Source organism: Petromyzon marinus, chromosome 37 (genome assembly GCF_048934315.1).
Source record: "Petromyzon marinus isolate PM22_M1 ecotype Great Lakes invasive population chromosome 37, UKy_Petmar_22M1.pri1.0, whole genome shotgun sequence".
NCBI lineage: Eukaryota > Metazoa > Chordata > Hyperoartia > Petromyzontiformes > Petromyzontidae > Petromyzon > Petromyzon marinus.
The window spans coordinates 14,786,216-14,802,902 of NC_133703.1; the positions used below are offsets into that span (position 1 = coordinate 14,786,216).

At 44.7% G+C, this 16,687-nt stretch overlaps 1 protein-coding gene across 3 annotated transcripts in view; it reads right to left on the reverse strand.

The window, feature by feature from the left end:
- LOC116949508 (phosphoinositide 3-kinase regulatory subunit 6-like) overlaps positions 1–16,687 on the reverse strand; it is a 108,312-nt gene that overhangs the window by 49,600 nt on the left and 42,025 nt on the right. For all 3 annotated transcript variants that reach the window (XM_076072328.1, XM_076072327.1, XM_076072329.1), the window contains 8 exons: positions 15,656–15,742; positions 14,493–14,689; positions 11,849–12,000; positions 11,292–11,418; positions 10,131–10,262; positions 6,693–6,803; positions 6,215–6,293; positions 852–925 (listed from right to left, as the gene is read on the reverse strand). In XM_076072328.1, coding sequence (XP_075928443.1) covers positions 852–925; positions 6,215–6,293; positions 6,693–6,803; positions 10,131–10,262; positions 11,292–11,418; positions 11,849–12,000; positions 14,493–14,689; positions 15,656–15,742 — 959 coding nt within the window. The remainder of the gene's footprint in view (positions 1–851; positions 926–6,214; positions 6,294–6,692; positions 6,804–10,130; positions 10,263–11,291; positions 11,419–11,848; positions 12,001–14,492; positions 14,690–15,655; positions 15,743–16,687) is intronic.

Sequence of the window (16,687 nt, forward strand, 5' to 3'; positions counted from 1 at the left end):
TTCAAATCAAGATTAAAGGGAATACTTTATTTGACAGTGTACTCTCTTTTTCAGGCATTTCAAATCTCAGGTATGAACGGTGAACTTCTTTCGCACCGAACGTGGCCAGCCGTGCTAATACATTTCAAGACTACTCATCCATCGCAGCCATAAATTAAAGGCCACAGGCAACTACATCCTCATCATACGGTGTACATTGTTGTTGGTGGTCCTGAATGAGTGATGGAAATGTGATTATTTTTAACGTATATGAATAACACTAGCTGTACTACCCAGCTTCGACTTGGATCCACCACGCCCGGCCGCCTTTGTCTCCCCAGTGGCGATGTTCACACACCACAGCAGTTACTCGTTTGAGGCTGAGTCGACCTAGGGGAGGCCTCATGACCTGTTCAAATATTCGTCACCGGTGGTGGCCGTGAGCGGGAATCGAAGCGCGCTAACCACTACACTACAATGCGTTACGCTTCCACACGTGCGGGTCACGTGACAGATTTGACGTCACAGCTCACTTGCCGTGCAAAAGATAAATGCATTATTGAGCTCCCCCCCCAAAAAAAACAAAAGTGTATTTTTATAATTTTTGCATGGTGTACAGTCTGGAAAGTACCCACATGGCAAATTTCCAGTTTGTTGCATGTCGGGAAGTACGCTAAACATTTTGAACAGAGACACATTCACAACTTTGCTTTTGATATATGTGGAGATATATATAAAAAGCAATATCGTATCAAATAGCATTTTGTGTTCTAATCAAGCTGTAAAATAACATTAACAGGGGATCGGGGCAATTTTTAAATAGGGGACCGTGCATTGTTTTGAATATCCTTTTGCGAGGCCCTCATAGTTACCTTTGTGTATTGGATCTCGAATAGCAAGGCTTCTTTCTCATCGGGGAGTGCTGCTTTTCTTGGCACAGTCGCATCTAGAAACACAATCGCAATCAAATCATCATGCGATTGAAGTAAATGACGTAAGTATGATTTGCTTATTACAATTGTAAAACTGCTGCACTCGAGGTGTGAATAATAACTGTGCTTATATTATGTGTGCCTATGTCCAGAGTATGTAATCCATAACTGTGGAGGCAGCAGCAACGGTTGGTGGATCACACACACATGTTGCGAAACTCCCCTTCCCATTGCTGTACCGCCAGGGCCGTATTATCGTAGTAGTTTCAGTTTTTTAAGTTTATTTATTTTGGTATAGCCCTGTGAGCCATTCGGCTCTTGAATCGGGTGCAACCACAACAACAAAAAAACAAAAACACAGTAGACATTGTAGGCACTGTGTCTAGGGCCTACGACAACTAATGGGCCTCTTTTTTCGTGTGATAAAACATATAACCCAGATATCTTCTTGAATAAATATATTTATATATATAGCAAAGATAGGCACCGTGTATATACAAAGAGGCAGAGTCATGTCAATTGTTTTTCTTTCTCATGGGGTGAGAGAGAAATTAACACCGGAGATGAACTTTCTCGAGATTTTGTCATTGCAAAATTTGCAAGAACATCTTCAAATGGTGTTTTTGCGCACAATCTCATCCTCAATAGGGAGTTGGTGCAAGGGAAGACAAGGCGGCGTTGTTGTGCTACGCGTGAGACAAGCGGAGTGACAGCGGTGGTAGTCGTGACACGGGACAGCAGCACTACCAACTGCGGAAAATTATCGCTTAAGGCCTACGAAACACAATTCAGCTGGCGGTACAACAAGTGTGGTCTAATATCATCTGTGCCCTCTGTAATGGGATAGAGTGTTGCTACTTCGCACGCGTGGGTTTTCTCCAGGTGAGTTTAACACACATCTACGCCTCTATATGAAGAACAAAACAGTTGAGACTTCTCCACAAATCTGGCTGACGCCTGATGAAGCTGGTTGTAATTACTGCCGAAACGTCGTACTCAGATTGTAAATGTTGTGGCTTGGCTCTCCAACACACCGGTGTGCTGTACGAGTGACGATTTGGCCACGTTCTGTTTACGTGACAACCCTTATTAGTTGGCTGTGTCGGTGGTGTGTTTTAAAGACACGTTTATATATTTACGCGATCTAACCCCAAAAAAAGACTCTCATGGATTTCTCCAGGTGCTGCTCTCTTTCATATCGCATATGTAAACGCTCCTTAATTGGCTGCAAACTCGGTAATTCAAAGTAATGCGATGCAGGACCCTCCTGAAAATCTAAATCTGGCTTCCTGTGTAAATAAGTCATTCTCATTAATTTAACAGCGATTTTTTTTGTCAACAGCGCTATTTCAGGCCGCCCTCACACACAACGCAAAGTTACGTTCGAATGTGCCGTGATCGGACTTAAAATTGGCTCCGAAATGTATTTAAATGTATTCGCATGCACATTAAAAAAAACCTATTCATTAATTTAGTGCAATTATCAAGTCCACGAATTCATTACCATATTCTTGTTATTTTTTATGCCTCATTGTATGCCTAATCTTGCACTTTTTTCTTCTTCCTGAATTGATTTAAAACTTTTAAAAGATACATTTGAAATTATACCATTTCTTACCTTTTTAAAATGTTTGATTATCCATCTATTTTTTTCTTATGTGTTATGGCTGTCAAGGTGTTTGCTTGCTATTGGCGAAAAGCCGCACTTAAGCGCTTCTGAGCTCACGGGGTACTTACAAAAAACTGATTTGGAGTGTAGCAATGGGAACATGACACTAGGGGGCAATGTCTATCCCTTGAAGGACAGGGAGGGGGCAATGTCTATCCCTTGAAGGACAGGGAGGGGTCCCACTCCCAGCGCTAAGAAACACATTCAAGGACGAATTGAATTGTTTTTTTCTCTCTCCCTGCAACACAATAATAACACAGTTGCTGTGCCCGCGCTTACAGTCACTTAACTTTAATCCCTTTTATTGAGGTTGCTATAACTACCAAATGAAACAGCCGATGGTCTACTATGCGTTATAAATATAAATGTATTTAGCTGAGAACCCTAGAATGAGAACGGAGTTTCTGACAGTTATTACCTTTCCTATACTTTGCACTCATATAATGTGTCGTTGTATTTTGATTTAAAGCTTTCGTGACTGCAGTAATTCATATTCTTAGCTCTTTCCCTTCAACGAGACTTTACCGAAAGAGCTAAGAATATGTCGTTGTAGTGTTTGTTGTTGTAACTTTCTGACGACCAGCCCCCCCACTGGACATCTGTCGAAAAAGAGCTTCGCAGCTCATCGGATTTCTCCAGGATGAATTCAGGTTTCTGATTCGGAGAATAATTTTGGAAATGTCTATCGATAAGTAAATGTCGCTCGGGGCACCATCTCCACTATTGAACGTAATGTTTCGTGATGCCGCTACAATGGCAGTAGTCCACAAGCACAACTAAATAAACTCAACACGCACTCATCAACGACACTGCATTGAAAGAAAACACACATATATAACGTGCTATGAAGAAGGGCCGTTACCCAAAACGTTGCCGTTTATATACATTTTTATTTTGAGGCCACAGTGTTTTTGACGAATGTGTTAATATACTTTCTATTATAGGGCATGCTTTGGGCAATGGCACTTCTTCACAGCATAACGCAAAGGATACTAGTTGTTCCAGACACGACATATTATTTCAAAGGGTCCTTAGCTTACAGCCACTATGCTAGATATGCCGACTCCTACACTTGAGTTTTTAGTTTTTCCTACAAGTCTTAATGGCACATGGTGATATAAATTGCGTGCATTCCACAGCGCTATGGAATTTGCTCTGCAGCATATCACGTGTTATTATTATTTTTTCCAGTCGCTTTGCATTGCTCTCGGATGTCGCCACGTGTGTGACAGCAAGCGTCAGTGGTCTGTCGGAGGATCAATTTGGCCGTGACGCTGCCGCACAATGACCACGTCTTATGATAACAACAACAGCGATCGTTGTAATTACAGGACAATCACATCGGTGTGACCTGCAACAGTTGACCTGTATTTACGCAGAATGCTGTCAGCCTTGGACTTCAAACTCATGAATAATCATAATCTCGGTTTTCTATAGCACAATTTGCATGGACCATTCGTTCGTGGTATCTAATATATATAAAAAAAAATCCTTGTCATACATCTGTATTCATGTTGAGAATTCATTTTTTTTGGCCTTTGTAAGCTTCCTTCAATTTATTTGACGTTCATAGACAAGAAAAAGAAGCAAGTGCACTTCTGATTGGTGATGGTTAAATGAGGCATGGATAAAATGCGTTTGGCTCGCATTTAAATTTTGGTGTTAATTCTACCAGCTTTAAGTCCTCAATGACAATTATCTACAATATAAACAGCTTGTAACAACACACGATATTTCATAATCGAACAAGTGGATTATGCTAATCTCGAGACCTTCCCTAACCCCATGTAACACGTAGTAGGCTTTCGTGACGAATATTATCCATAATAGAGTTTTTTTTGGGTTAGATCGCGTAAATATAAATGTGTCGTTAAACATGCCACCGCCTAACACAGCCAGTTAGTAAGGTTTGTCACGTAAACAAAACATGCCAGTTCATTGCTGCTACAGCACACCGGTGTGTTGGAGAGTAAATCCATAACATTTACAATTCGAGTACGACGTTTCGCCAGTAATTACAATTAGCATCATCAGGTGACAGCCAGATTTGTGAAGAAATCCTCCTGTTTCGGTCTTAAATAGAGGGATAAATGTGATTTCGTCAATTATGAGACAATTATGTGCGAAGGCCAGAGGTGGGAGGGGGGGGGGGGTCAATGTATGCATATAAATTATAATGGATATCCATTACTGAATTATATTGGTCGCAAAAGCCTACGTGATCAAACTTGAATTCTGATATGTTGTTTTTTGTTGTTTTACCTCCCTACAGCAGTTCTATCGATAGTGCAATATGCCAGAAATATTTGTTCATTTAACTTTTAATACAAATTTGTTATTTAGTAATACCGTTCATTATTGATGGGTTGCCTTTTACTCAATAGCTACACACGGTATGCCAATAAAAAAAAAACTACTTTTCATTGCACCTCCGATTAGCACGGTTGGCTACGTACGGTGCAAAAACAGTTGCAACATACAAACATATACAGTACTGACATTTTTTTTACACTTAATTCTTATCGTTCCCCATGGTGTAAAGTGCAGTCTTCAACTCTTATTATCCACTCGATCTACCTGACCTCTCTATTTATGGCCATTTCCCGAAAAGTCACCTAGTACATGCACAATATTTAAAAAAATATCTATCTATCGAAGCTGATATTTACAGCAACTTGCGTCACTATACAAAAAAAGTGTTCCATTGCAGCAGCTCAGAATTTCTGTTGAGCACAAGGTTGATGCTTTTTTCGCCATGGCTTTTCTGCAATAGTGTGAGAACAAATATCAATTTTAGGTACTGGGCTCCATCCACTAAACTCTAAATGCATCCTAGTCCAGCAAATGTGTTATCTGTCCACCGCAACTGATTTTTTGGAATGAAAAAAACAAATACCACGAAAAACATTGCGAATCAATTGTTTACAATGTTTCTCCAATGTGTGTGTGTGTGCACTCACTATCCCCCCCTGGGCGAAAGATATGGTTATCAACATGTTCTTGCTTGTTTCCTACCGCATAAGGTTAACCAAGTTCAAGGTGAAAGGCTTGTTTTCTTTACACCGAATTCAGTTTTGAGTTACCAACAAATGCATAAACTAGTGATGGAATCGCAATGGCATGGAAAATGAAAGGTTAACAGTGTGACACATTTGTTGGACACGTACGAGCCTGAAAGACCGGTGATGTTGGGAGCGACATAGTAATGACGTCGTGTGAATAATGAGCAGAAATGTTTTGCTAATGAGCAGCACTTTGTAAGTTACCACTGATGTTAGCCACGGTTTGGAATCAAACTCAGGTTCTGGGTTTATAGTGCAGTACGCTAATCACCTTGCCACTACTCTGCCCCAGAGATTGACGCTCTTTATTTAACCAAGCTGAGAGTCGATGGGGCTTGAATATTGCTCTGTCTATGACACCGGCATACAATGTCCTGCTTTTGTACACGATATCACGCGGTCTTTAATGGCCAATTAACAACAAACTTTTGGTGATTCTCTGCAACTAACAATGCCAGACAGCTACGGGGTTTAAAGCACTTACCGCGGGAAAATCAAAACGGCACACGGTGCGATGATGACGATAATAATGGGGAAAAAAACGTGGCAATTTTAACTCGGCGAAGACCCACCAGGCGATCGTTTGCAGTCCCTGATTTCAAGTTGAGTGACAAACACCTCCTCTGCTTGTTCTCCGGAAGCCATTTCAAACTGCAAACAAAGTCATCTGTTAGGTCCCGTGAATAGTCTTCGTAATGGACCCGCGTGTTATTACCCACTATGATGTACGGGTCAGGAAAATGGACACTGCTGAAGAAAGGCTAAAAGTGCGTAAATTTAGCGTGGAGAGACGCACGCTTTGTATTCATTATAGGCTGGAACAGGAACACATCGTGCAAGTTATGGGCATCATATTGACCCTTAAGAAAGGTAAGTTGAAAGTTTACATATAGAATGAAGGACATGCAGCTGGACAGAAAGACAGAGAGAGAGTTGTAGGAATGAATGAGTGTATGTGTGCACTTTGCATCCGTACACAACCAACGGTGCTTATCAGAGGTACAGAGGCTCGGGATAGACAGGCAGCTGTATCAACGGGTTAACGCTCACCCTGGCGGAGTAGAGGGGCAGCGGAGCGACCACGTGAGCCATCCGCATGTAGTCGCACATGATGTCCGTGATCAGCATGTCTCTTCCCGACGTCTGCACGGGGGAGCCCTTCTGCACATGAGGGAGACAGGGCTCCTCACTGACAGGGGCAAGCACCCAACGGGCCGGCGCCCATCGTAGCCACGGTCGCGATAGGCGCAGGCCCTACGAGCTACGGTGTATAAAAATGTCGCCAACGCGGCAATTATTATGATGACAAATATAGTCACAGCGAAGACGACTTTCTGCTCGGGTGAGCATTGAGACGTCGGTGCTCACCTCTTGGATTCAGCCCTGTGCCAGTGGTGGAAATTCCTCATTCCTATGGAAGGTGTGAGTCTATCCATAGGACAGCCATTGGTTGACTTCTCCACAAAGGGACACTACATTTTAATGACCCCGGGGGGATGGTGGGCTGAACTCCCCCCCCCACCAACCAGGTTTTTTTTAACTTGCAACTTTGCGAATCGCTCACGCTGACACTCAGCTGCGATATCAGTTTACGTTAAGCTTGTAATTGCATTTGTCACATTTGATCATCTTCCCTTTCTGCGTTGATGTACTTCAAGAATGAATGCATTTCTTGAATATTATTCAACAGAAGTTCGACGAAAAACAAACTGGGGAATTTAAATGGAAGGTTATTTAGACTTTGAAGACCAGGACATATTGCTGCCATCAATGCATTTGCTTTAATAAGTAGGCAATACATTTTACGTATGCAATTCCAGTACTGGAATAAATATCTGCCAAGATTAATGACGTTTTTTCCTCTCCTGTTCCACAGAGGAAGAACATTGTACCAGAATTATTCACGTTGCATAACAACGTTGGAAAGCGAGAGCCATTATGATCAGTACCTAACGATCCTTGTGGAAGATGTCACAGGGTCCTCAGAATCGCATGCATCGAACAGTTTGAATATAGGGTAACACATGCCTATTTAAAAACTGTTCATCAAGAAACGATTTCTTAAATGTAATTCTCAACAGACCCCCACTGCTGTTAAGGGCAGTCTCCGACCCTCATTGTCCACTCTAGCTCTCTCTGGTCTCTCTGTTTATGTGCTCTGAAGACGGGGCCACTGCCTGAAATGTCACAGATTATACCGCCGCCATCATTAGAAAATGAGAACGCTGCATGCAAAGATTTGTTTTGCGTGGGTGTTCGGTTTGTTGTCCTTCCCCCCGCACGTCCGATGAGCACGGTTGGCTACGTACGGTGCGAAAGAAGCTCAACGTACATACGCACACACACATACACATACAAAGGTTGCATGCAATTAAATTGCCATGGTTGGCAAATCTCGCTTGGTGCGGCAGCCAACATCCAAACATCAGGCCACAATTTCATCTCCCGGGCCAGCGTCGGTTTCGCCTGTGAGCCCTCCGAACGACAGAGCCGAGCACCGCGCAACGATCGAAATATGGCGGAGTGTAATGCATTCTAATTTTTAGAAAACAAAAGTGTAATAATAAAACGGGTAGAAATTTTGCGTTTAATTCGGCAACTGCATTGTTGCACATTTTTCCAATAAAAAAACACTCCTAGCTTTCACACTCACGATTTCACTTCTTTCATTACTGAGGCACGTGATGCATTACATATTTTGCGACCGTTTCTCACTTTTTGAAAGTTTCCTAAGTGGACATGTTTGTAAAACACCAATAAACAATGGACAGAGGCCGAAGGGCATGGCTAAAGTTGTACAGTTGTACAGGAAGCTCACCGCAAAAAAAAATCACTGAAACCTAACTCTGCTCACTAGCCTCATCAGGGTAATATATACTCGGTAGAGAAGGCCGTGTAGCCCAGAGGGCTTAACGCCCGTTGTAAAGCGATGAGCCGGCACCGTTGAAAAGATTTGTGCTTAAATTCGTGCGGCCAACATGATCTTCAGATGAAGTTGTCAAGTGGAGCGAGTTGATGGTCACAGCCCAAGCAGCATCGATGAGACTGAATTTTTGCATCGTCCACCTCTGTGGTAAAAAAAAGGCTCAGCGTAATTACTGGACAATATATTCTTTCTGCAGGCCATGAGTGTGCTATTTATGGTGGAACGGACTCCATTTTAAGTGAATTCACAAGTGGTGACATCACCTTGGGGCCCGTTATCTAATATCACGCGCAATGTTCGCTCTGTTAGTTCCGAATACATTTTCTGTATCTTAGCCAGTGACATCACAGTGGTAGCTCGACTGGAATATAATGTATGTTGAACTTATTTCATACCGTACATAGCAAACCATGCTAATCGGAGATGCGGGGTGAAGGACAACAAACCAAACACAAAAGTAGTTCTAATGAAATGAGTGTTCAATTTCGTTTTAAAAGTGCATAGCTCCAGTGGCCTCCTAATACCGGAAGGAAGAGCGTTCTAAATGTCCACAGAAGTGCATCTGATAGCTTGCCATGTGGTGACCATCTTTGTTCGACGGCCAGCCAAAAGCCGCTGCAAGGATGACCGGAGTCCGCGTGATGGTTTATGCTCCTTCACGAGATCAGCAAGGTACTGTGGTTTATTTGTGGCAAACACTTTGTGCGTAATAAGGGCGACCTTATAATGTCTTCATAATGGTCATTTCCCAGCTACTAATGACTGCACACAATATACATATATAAATGTGGCTTTATACTTAATTTGAATGCATTGGATATCGTCATATCTCAGATGCTAAGCATGGTTGAGTATGGACGGTACTTTGAATTGCGGTCACCATGCATAACATGTTAAAGGCAGCTGTTGGGATACATGGTAGAGGTGGCAGAGGGCAGTGCAGCAACATCCATTGTTGTACCGTACCTCTGTGCCTCTACATCTATGCTCCCCACACGTTCACACAAACCCGTACTGACAAGCGTAGTTGAAGCACGTTCAAATAACTCCCACGACCCCATAGTAGGTCCTTATCCAGCAGTGGACTGACAAAAATGGCCATGCACATACGTAAGGTGTATGTACACTTGCATTGGAGGTGGCCGGGTGAGTCGAGGGTCAGAGCGCTGAACCAACATTGCTGAGATGCCGGGCTCATGCACGCACGGCACATATGAGAAGTCAACAATGTGCAAAAAGACAAAGATCTCCCGTATATAGCCTTAGCAGACTGTTGGGGTTAGTGCTGTTCGCTTGCACCTATGAAGGCCGGCACGGTACACGAGGAGGTGGTGGCCAGCACCACGCCCGGGCACCTTTGTCTCCCAAGTGCCGATGATTTTACACACCGCACCAGGTTCTCCTTTTAGGCTGAGTCGACCTACGGGAGGCCCATGACCGGTTCAGATAATCGTCACTGGTGTTGGCCGTGAGCGGGAATCAATCTCAGGTCGCCGGGTCCGTAGCGCAGCGCGCTAACAACCACACTACCGCTCCCCCACAATGCGCACACAAAAACACACCGGAATGGACAGCAGGTTGGTCATGATGCGTCCCAGCTGCTGGATATTTTGCCGGTACCATGCGTCCGATTTGCCCAGGAACTGACCCACTCGCAGGCGGTCTCCAAACTCAGCAGCCAGCGCTGCAGCGTCCTGGATGTGAGGGGAAAAGGGACCAAAAAACGCATCGGCTGGATACCAGTCGCCGGCACTATTCATAACGGCAGGTGTGTTTTAACACGTAGGTTTCCGTCCTGAAAGCACATGTTGCATCAAATAGTTTTTTGGGTCAGATCACAGGTGCTGCGTCGGCGAGATGATAACGTCCACGTTTGGTATGCAGGAGGTCGTGGCTTTGATCCCGACTCTGACGCCTGCTGTATATTTGGAATTTGCATGTCTCTCTCCCCGTGGTCACGTGGATTTTTCTCCGGGTCCTCCGTGTTTTCTGTCCATGTTTAGAAACATGCGTTTTGAGTACCGTATTTGGCTGCCATAAGTGTCCACATGATAAGCCATTTTGTTGAGCTATCATTTGTGGCCAGGTCGTTTCTGAAAAAGAGCTATACAGCCATATAGCTCTTTTTCACAAGCGAACCTTACCTGGTAAAGTAAAAACATTGTTCATTTTAAATAGTTTACATTCAAATTTAAATAATATACAGTCGTCAGGGTCAGGATCTAACTCACAACCTCCTGCATAGTTAACATCTCGCCACAGTGCCACCCCAAATGTGTGTTGTACACCCTCCTCCACCTGACACAGCTGAACGAAAAAATATTGTTTCGCGAACAAACGTGCCAATTTATTACACATTTAACAATTAGGTACAACTGTATGTATGTTGAACTGCTTTCGCACTGTACGTAGCCAACTGTGCTAATCGGAGGTAATAAATTACAAATACGCACATTATGAAAGTGGCGTGTTTGTCGTGTGAACAGTTACAATTTTCTAGCTGTGTCGTGTGGAGGAGGGAGTACAACACATTGGCATTGTGCTTGTGAAGGCCCAACCCAAAAACAAATCACGAATCAACGATAGGTGTGTCACTGACGCACTCATGCCAGCCCCGTGCTTTTTCCCTCAATGAGGAAAACAAACAAAAAAAGCGCTGGACGGTAGAAGCTGGCCATAAGCATGCCCTTGTGATTGAATCCCAGGTTGTGGTATCGAGGTACCTTTTTGGCGTTGTTCCTTGGAGAAGAAGGTGAGAGATTGGTCGTTGGCTCGCACTGCACTGGGATGTAAAACAAACGCAGCTCGAGTCCCGCACTGCACAAGTTGATTTGCCTCCCCTCCTTCTTTCTGCAGGGCGTTTAAAATGATCACACAAGGACGACACTTTCGAGTGGGTATTCGGACTGAAGAATACCGCGTAACGTCTCCACAATCATGGGAGTCATTGTACTCCTGTATCCATAGGGCATGATGGGTCTCTGTGCAAAGTTAGTAGAGTGGCAGTGGGCCATGTCTGGCAACTCCTATGTGAAGTGATGTAATGGCTGTGAAAAGTAGTCTGGTTTTTTTTTCCATGTGCTGTGAGGAGACCAGTGAAATGGTAAGCTAATGCTGCTGGATAGCATTCTAATGTTAGCCTGGAAAGCTGAAAGTATGTAAACGTTTGTATAGTTTTGCTTTTCATATTTTTTAACGTAAAGAAGCTGAGGTGATCTCCTCCTCACAGGAGCACTGATGCATCAGGATGCTGTGCTGATGCTGACAAACAGAATGGTACCTGAGGGCATGGTATTCACGCGCAAGCTGTGCCACTGTCCTGTCGTCCCCAATCACCACCATGCGCACAGTGCATGCTGGGAGTGAGACGCTGTCCTCTGATTGGCCGTTCCGACCAGCTGCTGTGATCCTAAAACGTTCAGAATCTGCGAGCTGAACGGTGAGAGATTGGGTGGGTAGAAGCATATAAAGGTGAAAAAGTTGTCCAAACTCAGAAAAATTCAAATTGTTTCCACGCTCAAATCAGCATTCAGCATCATCAGCCATGATCAATCCACTGCTGGATGAGGCCTTCCGCAAGCCATCGCCATGTCTCCCAATCTTGTGATGAAATATGATAACTCACGTAGCAACTGCACAAGTAATGTGATTAATTTTATTTCAACTAAATTTGTAAGTAAAATTTTTCTCTGTCCTTGTATCGGTGGCAGAGAGCTTCACTCCCGACCATGGTGAACGGCAGCGATGAGTGATTTCTGAACTAGTCCCCCAACCTAAAACCCGTGCTGATCGGCGTGGTGAGGCATGGTCAAGTAACACAGCCATGACTGACATGGCATGGGGAGGCCTTCATCCAGCTGTGGACTGACCAAGGCCTGTAAACATTTCGCCATTTTAACATTAATTTGTAACGCTTCGGAAAAGAGTTTGGGTTTGCAACTCACGAGCGGTGTTGTTTGTCGGCCATCGTGACCACGACTTGTTACGCATCCACAAAAATAAAGTCTCTGTGATCGATTGTAAAGTGAGGCCACATGCGTTCGACAGTTTTGTCAAGTGGCTATTTGTCGGCAGAAGAAAGAAAATGCTATTTTACGTGGCGGTGGTGTGCAGAGGTTCGACAGCAAAAAACGCTCTTTCGAGCCAGTTTAATCGAAATTCCACGCCGAAATTTGCGTAACTTAGGCCAACGTGTTCTACACGAGAGGAGCAACACACGTAGCGCGCGTCCGTGCGAGGGGCGCGTGCGTTCGGCACGAAATGATTGGGTGGTTAAAATCAATCGCTGCGCTCGTGAAAAACGTGCACTGTACAGTGCAAATTATGATTTGATGGAACGAGGCAAAAAAAAAATCCATTCCTCGATCAAATTGGGGCCCAAAAATTGCGATGATTCATCGTCCGGTTCAGGTTTGGGGCTGAAGGCTGAACGGTGACCAGTCTCATTTTTAATGGCTTTCACCTTAGTTTCGGCAATTCCGAAACGTGAGGTCAAACTTTCCTCGGTGTTGTGTGTGAAAACACACACTGAGCTTCCCCCCCCCCCACCAGTAATCACACCACCGGAGATATTGCCATCAAAGCTTTCAATCCAATTACTGCAAACATTGTCGCGGCCTTCTTCACAAATTGCTGTGCGGCTGTCAAACTGTTTCTGGAATATGCTCCCCAAAAAAAATTAAAAACACTGCGGTAAACGGCGGACACAGTTACATGCCGCTGTTATTTTCATTAGAAATATTCTCAAACTTTAAAACACGTATCGGTTTGCCTTAATGAACCAGTTAAGGTGCCGCTGTCGGCTTTACCAAAATAAATTTAAATAATCACGGTGACAGCTCTGGCTCGGAGGAATCGAATAATCCCGTGACGCCCATTACCGATTGCCGCCGCTATGGAAATGATTGTCACCTGGGGACATCTTCCACAAATACACACCATTAGCCACGCCACACATGCTTTAACAGTGACTCGGAGGCACACACCAAGGGCTGCACACTTCAACGTTTCGGCTTGTCATTGATGCTGCGAGCAAGTGTACTGACACCTCTGATTGATTAACTGCCCTCTGTCATTCGACAGCTGAATGAAGGCCTCCCCTACGTCGGGTCGCCAGTTGGGGTTGTTTGACCACACTTTACCACAATGGTAAATACGAGTTGATAAAAGTGGGAGGCCCCAGAACCAGTTCAGATAATTACGACTGATGTCAGCCGTGGCTGGGAATCAAACTCGGTTTTGCCGGATACGTAGCGCAGCGCGCGAATCACTGCGCCACTGCTCCCCACTATGTATAAGACAAAGATCCCTCGAATAGTCTAAACAGATTGTTTGGGCAAGTGCAATTGGCAAGCACCTTGACCAACAACAGGACTGGCCGCCTTTGCCTCCTTAGTTGCGATGTTTATACACCGCACCAGGCACTCAATTGAGGCTGAGTCGACCGAGGGGGATGCCTAGGATCGGTTCAGTAATCGTCACTGGTTTTGGCCGTGAGCGGGAATCGAACTCGGGTCGCCGGGTTCGTAGCGCAGGGCATTAACCACGACACTACTGCTCCCCACTACAAAACAAAGAACAAAGATCCCCCATATAGCCTGCACAGACTGTAGGGGCAAGTGCTGTTAGCGAGCACCTATGAAGGCTGGAACGGTACACGAGGGGGTGGGTGGCCAGCACCACGCCCGACCGCCTTTGTCTCCCTAGTGGCGATGTTTACACACCGCACCAGGTACTCATTTGAGGCTGAGTCGACCTAGGGGAGGCCCGGGACCAGTTCAGATAATCGTCACTGGTGTTGGCCGTGAGCGCGAATCGAACCCGGGTCGCCAGGTTCATAGCGCAGCGCGCTAACTGCTACACTATCGCTCCCCACTACACACACGCACACGCATGTGACATGGGCTTGTAGCGCGCCTACCCACCCTGGTGCCAGTGTTGGGGTAGCTGGCGGACTCGCAGGTCGTGTTGATCGCACTGCGAGATCGGTCGCGAATTCCATTTTTCCTCTGGATCGAGTATTTTTGGTTTTTGACCATCCGTGTCTTCGGCGGCACCACGGACTGCTTCCACGGAGTGGACGGGTCTGTGTCCGAGGAGCTGATGTCGCCCAACATGTTCTCTGCATGAAAATGAGCGGTGAAAAAAGGAAAGAAAAAAACGTGCCATCAGTCAGTTATCCTAATGAGCAATTAAATCTTTGTCGCTGTGGTTTTCAAAAGTTTTCTTTGGATTGAGCAGGGGTGAGGAACCTATTTTCTGCCAAGGGCCATTTGGATATTTATAACATCATTCGCGGGCCATACAAAATTATCACCTTAAAAGTTATCCTGTTATATTTGGTCAAACATTTAATTAACTCACCCCTATTGTGATGGCTGGAACCGCTTCTCTTTGGTGAGGCGTGTGATGATGTTGGCTGGTATTGACGATGTCGCTACTCGCAACTGCTTTTCCAAATTTGCTCCTAGATTGATTGAATTTCGAGTCCCGCCTGCGGTTGCCTTGGCAGGGCCAGAAACCAAATTATTCCGCGGGGCCTTACACGGCACGCGGGCCGGACGTTCCCCACCCCTGGCCTAGAGGATTGTTTTTCATCACGCAAAAAGTTCCTGGGAGATACTAATCTCCCCCTATTCGTGAGAACTTGGTCTATCAAACTGACTTTCTTGTCTTGTCCATACTGTGTTTGAATCGCTATACTGCAGGTCACAAAAACACACTCATCCACTCACTCACCACACCGCAGGTCACCTCACTTATTTTTCTTGTTCTTCCCTCGCACTGCTCCACTTTGGAATTCCCTCCTCTCATCAACGTCTCTATCCCCAAGTCCTCATAATAACCTTGCTCAATTGAAGAAACGTGGTTAACTCTTTATCTATTACGACTTTGATCGTGCTGTTTGTGGCTGGCTGCTTTGTGTTTTGGGCCTGTGGTCAGCATCTGTGTTTTTAAAAAGTTACATATGATTTTAAACATACATCTCACCGGGAAGGTGTCACCTAAATTGGTCCGATTTATGGCATGAGGTGGACACTTGGTATGAAACTTCAGTTTCTGCTGAATATCGAGCCGGGCGACTTACCGAGTGAGTTATTTCCACACCAGGCCTTGTAATGGATGTCAGGCTTGGGCACGGCGCCAAGGAGGAGTTTACAATCCGCCATCGAGTCTGTTGGGCAGAGGGAGTGCAATTAGCAGTCGCCAAACACAGTCAAGGGGTTACTCTGTACTCTCATGGACACTGACAATGGGTCGAACCAAGGATAGAAAGTGCACACGAGACCAAGGTCACTGACACACATAGACGTGTCCACGAATACGTTTAAACAATTGGTTATAAATTACGTTGTTTATGCTTACGTTCCAATCATCCCAGATTACAAACCTAATCATAGGCTCTGGGGATAATCTGTAGATGGCGGAGGGCTAAGCAACAACATTTCTAGTCTCCCGTATACTATGCACCCCACCTTAATCAACTCGCACTTATTATTATTATTTGCGTAGTGATGTTTGATCAAACAAACCATGTGATCCATACGATGCATCAATGGGTAGTTTAATGACAAACGGCTGGACGTGTATACACAGGAACACCTCTCATGATACATCTTTTATTTACCAAGGAAAGCCTCACTGCTGTCTTGAGATTTTGCTCAGGATGTTTGGCCAATTTCCCCTTCTGAGTGTGTGTCTATACACAAAGAAAGAACATAGTCGAGGCTTTCTTTCAAATAAATAAATAAGTCCACAAAAATGAACCCATTGAGATGCATCGACCCCTCGTCCAAAGGAGATTTGATTAGAGCTGGCCGCAGTTGTTATATTATGATTGCTATGTTATTACGCTTGTTTACCCCATGAAAGCCTCACCGAGTCTCTTACAGGAGGATTCTACCAAGTTTTGACAGTGGAGCGGGGGCGGGGGCAATGATTGGTATGTACAATCCAAAATTGAGTACGGTAATTTGCGGGTAATTGTTTTCAAATTTGGCAAGTTTCCATCGTAAATTGACAGTTAGCAGCAAATTGCAGTCCTGGAACTAATGACAAGTGGCATGAAATTATGCTTACGTGTTGCGGGTGACATCACGGTGGCTTGCAAAGGATGGGC